This window comes from Lates calcarifer, linkage group LG7_1 (assembly GCF_001640805.2).
Source record: "Lates calcarifer isolate ASB-BC8 linkage group LG7_1, TLL_Latcal_v3, whole genome shotgun sequence".
NCBI lineage: Eukaryota > Metazoa > Chordata > Actinopteri > Centropomidae > Lates > Lates calcarifer.
The window spans coordinates 21,648-33,483 of NC_066839.1; the positions used below are offsets into that span (position 1 = coordinate 21,648).

The 11,836-nt window shown below is 41.7% G+C and overlaps 1 protein-coding gene across 1 annotated transcript; it reads left to right on the forward strand.

The window, feature by feature from the left end:
- Positions 1-769: 769 nt before the first annotated feature.
- Positions 770-8,391, forward strand: LOC108890015 (E3 ubiquitin-protein ligase TRIM50). The gene is made up of 9 exons (XM_018686753.2): positions 770-1,116; positions 1,190-1,316; positions 1,540-1,710; positions 3,030-3,125; positions 3,265-3,495; positions 3,575-3,597; positions 3,715-3,845; positions 4,166-4,347; positions 7,941-8,391. Exons 1-9 carry the CDS (start codon positions 1,016-1,018, stop codon positions 8,349-8,351), a joined length of 1,473 nt encoding a protein of 490 aa, XP_018542269.1. The 5' UTR covers positions 770-1,015; the 3' UTR covers positions 8,352-8,391.
- Positions 8,392-11,836: the final 3,445 nt, after the last annotated feature.

The window sequence follows — 11,836 nt, forward strand, 5'->3', positions numbered from 1 at the left end:
TATTAATTTTAATTTATTTTAACATCGGTGTCAATGGTTTAACTGTTTTTCCATCTCTGGTGCTCAGAACAGCGCGAGGAGAAATTAAAACTAAAACTAGTAAAAACTCAATTGTCTGATAAACCTAGAAAAAACAGTCACATTGATTCACTGTGAAATATTTCTCCACATGGAGGAAGACTGTTCCTACGAGTCTGTGTTGGTCGTTCCTGTCGCACACAAACACTTTAGACATGAAATACATTCCTCCTCTGGTCTTCATCCTCTTCACCTCCTCAGTCTTTTCACCTCCTCATCCTCATGACCCAGGTGATCCAGAATGGAAGACTTAGTGAACCAAACAGAGCCAGACTGAGCTGGACTCTCTTCTAGTCCAGAGCCCAGGTAACACTGTGTGAGCTGCTTCTCTCCTCACTGTGAAACCAGAAACACCAGGAGCAAGATCTGGTCTGATGTGGTCTGATGTGGACTGGTCCTGTTTTAAAGAGGGTCTGGGAAACTTGTGTTACCATGGAGACGTGTTTTACTCAGGTGAAGGTGACTTTCAAGAGTCGGTTTATCAGATAAAAGCAACTTTAAAGTAGATTATCAGAAAAGTTCAGGAACACAAACACAGACTCTCACACTCCAATAACACTAACAGTAACACTAACATTAACGTTAACATTAATATTAACATTAACATTAACACTAACACTAACATTAACATTAACACTAACACTAACATTAACATTAACATTAACATTAACACTTAACATTAACATAACACTAACATTAACACTAACACTAACACTAACACTAACACTAACATTAACACTAACACTGACCCTGCCCCTTACATTTGTCCACCCAATCACATTAAAGAAAAATGAAAAAAACGTTCTGTACATAAAAAGAGCCGATTCTGCTGCACAAACATTAGCAGCAGTCTGGATGGGAGGACTTTGATTTTGGGGATTTTCACTGGTAGTTCTGGTCCCAGTGGTTCTGGTCCCAGTGGTTGGGGGTCAGGGATATGGAGCGTCGTCAGAGTCTGGAGGAGCAGCTCAGGTGTCCCGTCTGTCTGGATGTCTTCACTGAACCACTCATGTTACAGTGTGGACACTCCTACTGCAGGTAAGATGAATGGGTGAGGATGGAAGTCACCTGTCCTCATCTGTTTTGTCCTCACCTGTCCTCACCTGTCCAGGTGTTGTGTGCGCTCCATGACGATGGACCTGCTTGGCCAGTTGCAGTGTCCTGTGTGTCGCTGTGCAGTGGATGGAGACAGTCCTCCTCCCAATGTTAGTTTGGCTCGAATCATTGAAGCTCTGCAGGTAACAACACCTGTGATCAGCTGACCTCTGAATCACCTGGGCAAAGGATCAGGCTTACTGAGATAAAATTCATCAACACAAATATAAAACAGGTTTTAATAAAACATCTGACTAAAATGATTTAATTCTTTCAGTATTAGTGATATTTTCTACAAATAAAATCCATATTTCAGGTGTGACTACATTGATTTATTTTCATTAACACACTTGTTCATCCTGACAGGAAGTGAGTGTTTCAGATGGAGCTCAGCTGGAGTCGTGTCCTCAGCATCACAATCCACTCAGCCTTTACTGTGAGGACGAACAAACAGTGATCTGTGGTTTCTGTGGAAGCATCGGCGCTCACCGTGGACACAAAATCACACCTGTGAGCTCCGTCTACAGCCGCATGAAGGTAGGACACAAATCACACCCGTGAGCTCCGTCTACAGCTTCATCTGCACAATCAAAAGATTTGTGTGTTCATGAAGTTCAGTGTCTGAGGTTGTGTAAAGGAAAAGCGAAATGATGTTATTGTTTGTTAATGTAAAAGCACAGTTATTGGGTTTGTGTAAAGTTCAGAAGTGTTGACTGAGATCAAAGTTAAACTCAGAGCAGATAAGCTGCCATTAGTTCACATCATATCATTAAACAGTGAGATTAAGTTTAAAGTGCGACACTAATCAAATATGACCTCACATGTTGTTCAGAACATGGATGTCTCGTGACCTTCCCCAGTGTCTGCCCTCTACCAGAAAGTTTTTATTTCCTGTTTGACTTTAGGTGGTCACCATTTTGGGTCAGATCTGTAAGCAGTGAGCTTAAGAAAATGTGTGCCATGATTCAGCTGCATTTTCAGACATCTGTTCACTCTGAGAGCTGTTTGAAGGGAGGTTATAAATTGAAACAGTGACATTAAATAACAAAAGACATTGGAGAACGTCACCTGAAACAGGGAGACCAGGGTCCTCCTGGAGCCAGACCAGGGCTGATAGTCTGGTGTGTTACAGTAACGTGGCTCTGAGGATGTCAGCTCTCTGGTAGAGAGTCCAACAGGGGAAGAGCAGCACCAGGAAAAGATCAATGAACCAGCTGTATTCTTACAGGGATCATGGAGGGTGCCAAGACTGTTACTACGAGTCTGTGTTATGGGTGTTGGTTGTTCCTGTCATACATTCAGTTTGTGGTTTTCATGAACAGGATCTGAAGGAGGAGGTGAGTTGAGGAGATTGTCGGTCTGGAGGTTCAGGATCCTATCCTTGTGGTTCCGTTGGTTCATCAGACTGGAACTTCCAGTCTGAGGTCCTGGTGCTCTGCTGGAAACCAGTGAATTGTTCCCTTCAGGTTGAGAGGAAACACCTCAAGTGAAGGAGTCAAAGTATCTCAGGGTCTGATGGAGGGGAGATCAGGAGGCTGGTGCAGAGTCAAGACTGATGTGGACTCTGTATCAGACACTGTTCAGAGGAAGCTGATCCTGAAGGTGGATTTCAGACCTGAGCTGTAGTCCTGGTCTCTGAGTGGTGACTGAAAGAAAGAGATGGTAGAGTCAGAATGAGTTTCCTGAGCAGGTCGTTCAGTGTGACACAGAAACAGAGGATGAAGAGTTTCAACTGAAACAGTCATCCTGGTTTTAATGTGACTCTCTGTCTGTCTGTCTCTGTCTGTCTGTCTCTCTCTCTGTCTGTCTGTCTTTGTCTCTGTCTGTCTGTCTCTCTCTGTCTGTCTGTCTGTCAGGAGGACATTTCATGTCTAATGACAGAGTTTCAGCATCAGAAGCGTAAACTGGAGGATCAGATCTGTAAGATGGCGTACAACAAATCCAGGATCACTGTGGGTGATTTTCTGCATTTACACTTTCCTGTTGTTACTGTTTGTGTTGTTAAACCTGTTAAATAAGTGCAGACATTTTCTCAGCCTCAGTTCTCAGCCAGTGGGAGGTGATGATGTTTGCTGCTCTCTGTCCAATCAGAACGAGTCTGATGTGTTGAAGTGGGTGGTGAGGAAGGAGTTTGGTGAACTACAGCGTTGCCTGGAGGTGGAAGAGGCAGGGTTCATGCAGCAAGTGGAGACGTCCGCTGCCGTACTCATCTCTTCCCTTCAGAACCAGACGGACCAGTTAAACCAGAACCTGAACCGGCTGCAAGAGGCCCACAACACCCTGCAGGACCTGAGCAATGAGGGACACCTGGACTTCATCATGGTACCGTCAGTCCATCATAAGATGTTTGAATCCAGTCAACATCTTTCCTTCATCTTTGTCTTCTTCTCTTTGTTTACAGAAGTATGGATCAATCGCTCCGAGGTAACAAACATCTCAACATGTCGTCCTTTACCTGTCCCCACATCTGTCCCTGTACCTCAACATGTTGTCCTTTAACCCAGCTACAGATAAAGCAATGAGTAATGTTTACGTCTGCAGGTTCAGAGAGAGTCAGGAGCTCCAGCAGAAGGAGGAGAGGCTCTTCAGCTCCGTCAACTTCAGACCAGGGTTCAACCACAATGACATCAAACTCACCGTGTGGAAGAGACTGCACAGAAAAGTCCTGCCAGGTTCACCTGTCCACGCACCTGTCCCCATACCTGCACCTGTCCCTGTCCCTGTCCCTGTCCCTCTGTCTGTCTGGCTTTGAGATCACAATCAGTTCACATGGTTCAACATTTTATATTTACAGTCTCAAAATCAACAGCTCTTCAGATTCTTAAAGATCAGGTCTCATCAGAGTCCTCACATAAAACATCTGGTTAAATGTCTCAGGTATAAAACATCTGGTTAATCACCTGGATGATTCAAACTCGCTGACACAGTTGAAGAATGTGAATGGAGTCTGGTGATAATGTCTCTATATTTAAATATTGTTGTCCTCGTCCAGCTCCAGAGCTGTTGAAGTTAGATCCTCAGACGGCTCACCCGATGTTGGAGCTCCATCATGGGGACACGGTGGTGGCCTGTGGGGCTCTGCTGCGGAGACTTCCTGATAATCCTGAGAGGTTCAGTTACAGTTACTGTGTCCTGGCCAACCGAGGCTTCTCTTCAGGAAAACACTACTGGGAGGTAAATCAACATTGATGAGGCTGAACACATTGAACACTTTTCTAAATAAAGTGAGTGTGATCCTCCTCTGTTGTCATGAGTTCATGTGATAAGACGCTCCTGTTAGTCAAGTCAATTTTATTTAGAAAGCACCAATTCACAACAGAAGTTATCTGGAGGCACTGTACATATAGAGCAGGTCTAGACCGAACTCTTTATCTTATAAAATTTACAGAGAGAGACTCAACAGACTACTAAGCTTAACTGATGCATTGAGACTGATCCAATCCACCAAAGGAAAAATGGTAACCTGAAATAAGAATCAGAATAATATGCTAGTCAAAAGTTAAGGCATAGAGATGAGTTTTTAATTTGGCTTCAAAGGCCTCAACTAAGTCAGCCTGTCTAATATCAATAGGGAGGTTGTTCCAGAGGAAGGGGGTCTGATAGGAGAAGGCCCTGCAGCCTGCTGACTTCTTTTTAACTCTTGGGACAGATAGCAGCCCTGCACTCTGAGCACGGGAGGGAATATAAGGGTTAAGAAGATCAGACAGGTATGAGGGGGCTAACCCATTTAGAATTCTATAAGTCATTAAGAGAACTTTAAAGTCTGATCTAACATGAACAGAGAGCCAATGAAGGGAGGCTAAACTGGAGTAATGTGGTCAAACCTTCTCGACTTGGTTAGCATTCAAGCTGCAGCATTCTGAACCATCTGTAGACTTTTAGTGCTAGCACGTGGTAGTCCCGAAAGCAATACACTACAGTAATCCAGTCTAGAGGAAACAAAGGTGTGAACTAGAATTTCAGCGTCTGCCATGGAAAGAAAAGACAGAATCCTAGCTATATTGCTTAGGTGAAAAAAGGCTTTGTAATGTCCTTAATGTGCTGATCGAAGGAAAGAGCAGGATCAAGTGTGACACCCAGATTCTTGGCTGTTGACTTAGAAATCACACAGTTGTCCAGGGATATAGTTACTTGATAAAACTGGTGTCTATATCACACCGGGCCAATAACCAGCATTTCAGTTTTGTCAGAGTTAAGAAGCAGGAAGTTTCGAGACATTCAGCTTTTAACAGAAGACAAGCAGATCTCTAGTTTCCTAATTTGAGAGGCATAGTCAGCCTTTATAGGCACATACAGCTGGGTATCATCAGCATAACAGTGAAAATTAATTCCATGACTCTGAATAATTTGGCCCAGAGGAGAAATATAAAGAGAGAAAAGCAGGGGGCCAAGAACGGAACCCTGGGGTACTCCATATTTCACATCAGAAAAGGCTGATATGGTGTTATTACAAGAGACACACTGAGTTCTGTCAGATAAGTATGTCCATGAGTATACAGTGGTCTATACTATCAAAGGCTGCACTAAGATCAAGTAAGAGGAGCAGAGAGGTGGAATCTGAATCCACAGAGAGTAGGAGATCATTTACTACTTTAGCAAGTGCTGTTTCAGTAGAGTGAAAGGCCCTAAAGGCAGACTGATAAGGTTCGAAAAGATTATTATTAGCTAAGTGAGCTGAAAGCTGCTGAGACACCACTTTTTCTAGTATTTTAGAGAAGAATGGAAGATTTGAAACAGGCCGATAGTTACTCAAAGACCCAGGATCAAGGTGTGGTTTCTTAAGTAAAGGTTTAACCACAGCTGTTTTGAAGTTAGAAGGAACAGTGCCAGTCGTCAACGATAGATTAACAATATTCAGCACTACAGGGCCCAAGACTGGCCAGAGATCTTTGGAGAGTTTACCTGGTAAAGGGTCAAGAAGACAAGTGGTGGGTTTAGAGGCTAGTACCACCTTAGATAATGAATCAAGACATACAGTGTCAAAATTCATCAGAGCAGAGACTCTTTGAGAGTCAGTATAATGCTCAGCTGGTTCTGCAGCAGATGCCAAAGAAAATGAACTGATTTTTAATCTAATCTCATCAATTTTACTGCAGAAAAAATTCTGAAACTCACAAGCAGTAAAGGGCAAACAGCTAAGAGGTGGATGCTTTTCAGTGAGTTTAGCTTGTGTCAGAAATCTAGGATTATGTTTATTGCTATTGATTAAGTTTGAAAAATATGCTGCTCTGGCAGTAGACAGTGCACACTTTATTCAGAACACCCTGGTGCCACTGGAGATACAGAGCTTCTGATTTTGATTTACGCCATTTGCGCGCCAATTTCTGGCAGGCCTGCTTCAGAGCACAGAAGGTTGTATTTAAATCCTAAAGTTGCATCAAATTTGATAAGAAAATAGTCAGAGATAACAGATGTGACAGGAGAGATAGTCAGATTAGACACCTCTATCCCACAGGAAAGAATCAGGTGTTGCCACCACAGTGAGTAGGTTCATGTACAGACTGTGTGAACCCAAAAGTATCAGTAAGTGCCAGAAAGGCTTCATTTAGAGGGTCAGAGGCCTAATTTAGGTGAATGTTAAAGTCACCCATAATTAGAATATCATCACTATATGTGACAAGACATGATAAAAATTTTCCAAATTCATCTAAAAACTGTGAGTAGGGGCCAGGTGGTCTGTAAAGTACCACAAGGTGGAGTGGTTGCAATCTGTTTCCCTGGTGATGGAGATCTGAAGCTACTGGAGAAGGTTTCAATACTACAGCCTCAAAAGAGTTAGAAGTGACATTAAGAGCTGAGGTTAGACCAAAGAAAGACTTATAAATTAAAGCAACGCCCCCACCTTTTTTCGTAGCCCGAGCAACATGTGAATTGGTATACTCAGGTGGGGAAGCTTCATTTAAAGGCAGGAACGTATCTGGTTTAAGCCATGTTTCACATAGACCAATCATATCCAGATTATGTTCAAGAATCAAGTCAATTATCAATAATGCCTTAGTAGAAAGTGATCTAATATTTATAAAGCCAAATTTGAGGATCATGTTGAGCCTGGAGCTGCCAGTAGCAGGTTGGCATGGCAAAGTACTGGTAGATGAAGTATTAATAGGAATGAGGCATCTAGTGTTTCTATTAGGAGATTTTGGTGGCCTTTTATTGAGTACTTTATGGGACATAGCACTGTCACCAGTGGCAGGAGTGGTGATTTGTACATGGTGGTTAAGAAACTTAGGAAACTTGTGATTAGTATGGCGGGGAATGGAGACTCGATGGAGTCTCAATGTAGTAGATCAGGCTATCAGTCTGAGCATCTAAAGTCTGCAAATTTTCCTAGTTAGATTTATCATCTAAGCTAGATGCCACCACACCACCTAAAGACCTAGCAGGCTCTCTAATCACCTGCGACCTGCCGATCACTAGGGCCCTAATGTCAAACCTGAAGAAGAACCTGACCTGTTCTTCCGAGAATGGTGGAAACAGCGTTCACAGTTAAAGATGAACTGCAGCAAACACACACGGAGACACATCTTTAGATGAAGTAGGTCCCTGTAAGTTATTCTGACCCACGTTATCATCAAATAAGACAAAAGAAGCAATGAATCATATTCTGGATGTTACCTAACATTTTGGTTAATAATTGGTGTTAACATATTTTTTCTCAGTGACTGTAATGGACTCAAATTACATGAATTTTTCATTTAATTATGTAATCCTGTTACATGTAATGAGTTAATCCCCAACATTTCCTGCTTCTTGTTCTCTCTGTCCAGGTGGAGGTGGGTAACAAACCAAAATGGCGTCTTGGTTTGATCAAAGGAACAACCAATCGTAAGTCCAAGCTGGTGAAGAACCCAGAAAGTGGAGTGTGGCTGATCGGACTGAAGGACGGAGTTTATGAAGCCTTCACGTCACCCAGAGTGGTCCTGCCAGTGTTGGCACCCCCCCACCGGCTGGGACTGTTCCTGGATTATGAGGGTGGAGGTCTGACCTTCTATAACAGTGACAGTCCTGACGAGCTGGGCTTCATCTACAGCTTCAGGCTGGAGGTCCAGGGGAAAGTCTACCCCCTGCTGGACGTCTGCTGGCACGACCGAGGAGACAACAAACAGCCCCTGGTCCTCCCCCAGCTGCACAGGGAGCACCTCCTCCCCCTCCCCCAGCCCCAGAAACAGGACAAGTGACAGAGAGTACTCCTTTATCAAACAGGTGTGAGTCAGTGTCGTTACTCCTGTAAATCTGAGCAGTTCCTGAAATGTAATCAGTGACTTTACTCATGTCTCATCTCAGGGTGTTTGTCCAGTTTAACCTCAGTCTGTTATTTTATCAGAGTGAATGTAAAGACGTGGAGGTTGGTGGTTTAATTACCAACCAATGACTTTGCTGTTTATTATAAATAATGACACATTCAACATTTCCTTTTGCTTTAATGACAAAGGCTTGTCAGTTGTATCTGCTAATTGAAAATGATTGAAAATAATTTTTGATTTCCTTCTCAAACATACATTAAAAAGCAGAATTAAACGAGAGAATTGTTGAACCAACACAAAATGACTTCAATGTTATTCATTTTTGTTTATGTTTAGTTTTTTTTCTTTCTTTCTTTCTTTTCTTTTTCTCTCTTTTTTTTTTTTTTTTGTTGTTAAGGGTGTCACACTCAATTTGTTTAGAATTTGACTGTTTCCTAATTCACACCTCAAATAAAGTTTATTGTGAATGAATCTAAATGTCTTAATTTTCTCATGCAACTAAGACTGATAATTATGGCAGAGTGTATTTTTTTCTACACTCTACAAATGAACAGATTCTTTATAAAAATCTGTTTAAACACTATCAATAGTATCAAAAACAAATCTGAACATTTACATATGAAACTGTCAGTAACATAAATTCCATTCACTTAAAAAACATTTGAACAGAAACAGCTGAGATTTTTTATTTCTGTGTTGTTGTTGTTACTGTTGTTGTTGTTGTTGCTGTTGTTGTTGTCCTTCTGTGTTTGTCCCGCTCTGTTCTTTCCTCAGAGGTTTCCTAACAGTAGAAAACAGTCAAAGTATAATAGTGTACTGTAGTAGTATAGTGACATACCTGCAGTACAGTAGTGTACTGTGGTTGTATACTGATGTATTAGTGGAGTAATTACTGAACAAACACTGAGAGTTTTATATGTTTCTATTTGAAGCAGAAAATGTCAGAGTAAATCAGAGTAGGTTAAACTCCCTCAGTAGTACTGGCCTCAGGTCAGTAGGTTAAACTCCCTCTGTAGACTAGTAGTAGTACTCAGGTCAAAGTAAATCAGGTGAAACATGTCGATGGTAAAACTCACCTCCTCAGTGTTTGATAACAGACTGTGATGATGATCAGTAAGACAACAGATACAGAGATTATGATGAACATCAGGATGAACAGATGTTCAGACCTCACAGCTGGAACAGCAGAGGGCCACACTGAAACACACCACAGAAGAAGAAAATCAGAACTTCATTAGAACAGTAATTCAGCTGCTTCTCTTCAAAATAAAAGATTTACTTCCTCTCTTTATATGAGCTTTATTTTGATGGGTACAGGTTATATGTTCATGTGTTCATATGTTCATGTGTTCACATTACTGAGACAGAATCAGGGTTAAAACACAGATTCTTTGTATTCATTATAATCAGTACAGTGATTATTTACCCAGAATACATTTTGTGGCCGATTGATTGTCAAAAAAAACAATGTGTTTCTGCTCAGAAAACATTATTATTGATTAATGATTGTTATTATTGATTAATGATCACCACAGGTGAGTCCCAGTCTGACAGTGAGGCGTTGACTGAGCTCTGCCATCAGATCAGCTGCCAAACAGATTATTAGTTTGTACTGCAGCTGATTAAGTCACTGCAGAGTTTAACATCAGAGGCAACGAAGGCATCATGTGATGAGTTTAATGTGACAGGGTGGAGGACAGACGATGATCTCCTCCTCTACACATCAAACAGTCCACAGAATTTAATCCGACAGGGACTCAGATTATAAACAAACACCTCTGATCATCTTAATGAGGCTAATTAAACTGTCAGATTATCAAAACAAACCTCCACCAGCTGTCAGTCAAAGAGTCTAATCCCACCCACACAGGTGGTCTAACATACACCTGAGGTCAAAGATCAAACAAGAAGTCTGAGGCTGCGATTTCACACAAACATCAGCTGATTAAACAGGATAGTTCCTGGTCAAATAATCAATAATGTGATCAATGACATGAATGCAGATTGTTTCAAAAGCATTAAACTAAAATATGAAAATCTTTTAAAGTCCATTCACGCTGTTATTATTACTAAAGGTCATGTGATGTGTAACTGGATGGATTCTGCTAACAAACAGCTGATCACATGGTATTGATCACTGAGTGCTGGGTGACAGGTGAGGCTCACATGGACAGGTTACCTGTGTTACCTGTGAACGTCAGCCCTCTGGGGGGAGGAGGATGGCGAGGGGGAGGAGGAGGAGGTAACAGGATGTAAGGATGACACCTGCAGCTAGTCTCCAGGTTATGTCCTGGAAATGCCCCCCAGCTCACCTGTAGACAGAGAGGAAACAGGAAGCAGGTGTTCAGTCTGTCACAAGGATTAAACAGTCTGCTGGTGAGGGAAGAAGCTGCAGACAAAACTCAGGGTTTAATCTACATTTCTAAACATGAAGTATCAGATCAGAAGGTTTTTAAGATTCATACAGAAACAATATTTATCATTTATCCAAAGTATCAGCTTCATACATCAGTAACAAGGTATTAATGAGGACAACCTCCTCCAGTGACACAATAATAATCCTAAATCCAAATAATAAATCTTTAAACCATAACTAGTCTGCAGCTGTGGGTGTTAATCATCAGATTGTGTCCAGATGTTCGGCAGCTGTTTGTCACAGGATCAAAGTGTCAAAGATAAAAACACAGATGTTCTTCTTCTCCATGACTTATTACTGATCTACAAAGAATCACTAATTACCAATAATAAAGATCTCACCTGGAGGAAAGTGAAAATCACTGCAAGGAAAAAACTCAACATCATCCTGAAGACACTCAGCAGACCTGATCCCAGATCAGCCCAGAATAGTCCAGATCAGTCCAGATTAGTCAGCACCACAATTCAGGATCAGTCCAGAGTCCAGATAAGTCAGCAAGGTTCTGGTCCACGAGCAGATACTGTTACATCTCTGCCTGATCCAGAAGTGAAGTCCCAGTAAAAACCCAGGAGGGGGGTGGGTGAGGGTGGGGGAGTCAAGTGCAGCTCCGTATTCTTACCACATAAAACACGTTGCTCCATCATAATCTGATTATTACTTTAAAGGACAACATCCCTCCATCACCCTGTCATCCCTCCATCATCCTGATGAACAGATAAAATTTCTCGTCTCTATAGAAGTGATTTTAAAATCCTCCAGGAACGTTCTCTTTAATGTTACCATGTTACCACAACACAGACTTGTAACCACAACACAGACTCGAAACGCAAAGATTTCTCTCTCTCTTCCACAGATAAACTCTTTTGTGTTCATGTTTGTAAAGACAGTTTATTAATGTTGTTGCTTTACATGGCTACTTGAACTCAACACCTTTGTTCTGTGTGATGTGTTCACTGTCCTGCTACTGATTCTATTGCTTTGCTGATTTCATTGTGTTGTTTGT

Excerpts from the sequence above, each read along its gene's own strand:
- LOC108890015 (XM_018686753.2), top strand. The coding sequence starts at position 1,016 with ATGGAGCGTCGTCAGAGTCTGGAGGAGCAGCTCAGGTGTCCCGTCTGT. Across the intron at positions 1,117-1,189 it reads TGTGGACACTCCTACTGCAG|GTGTTGTGTGCGCTCCATGA; the intron begins GTAAGATGAATG and ends TCACCTGTCCAG. Across the intron at positions 4,348-7,940 it reads CAGGAAAACACTACTGGGAG|GTGGAGGTGGGTAACAAACC; the intron begins GTAAATCAACAT and ends CTCTCTGTCCAG.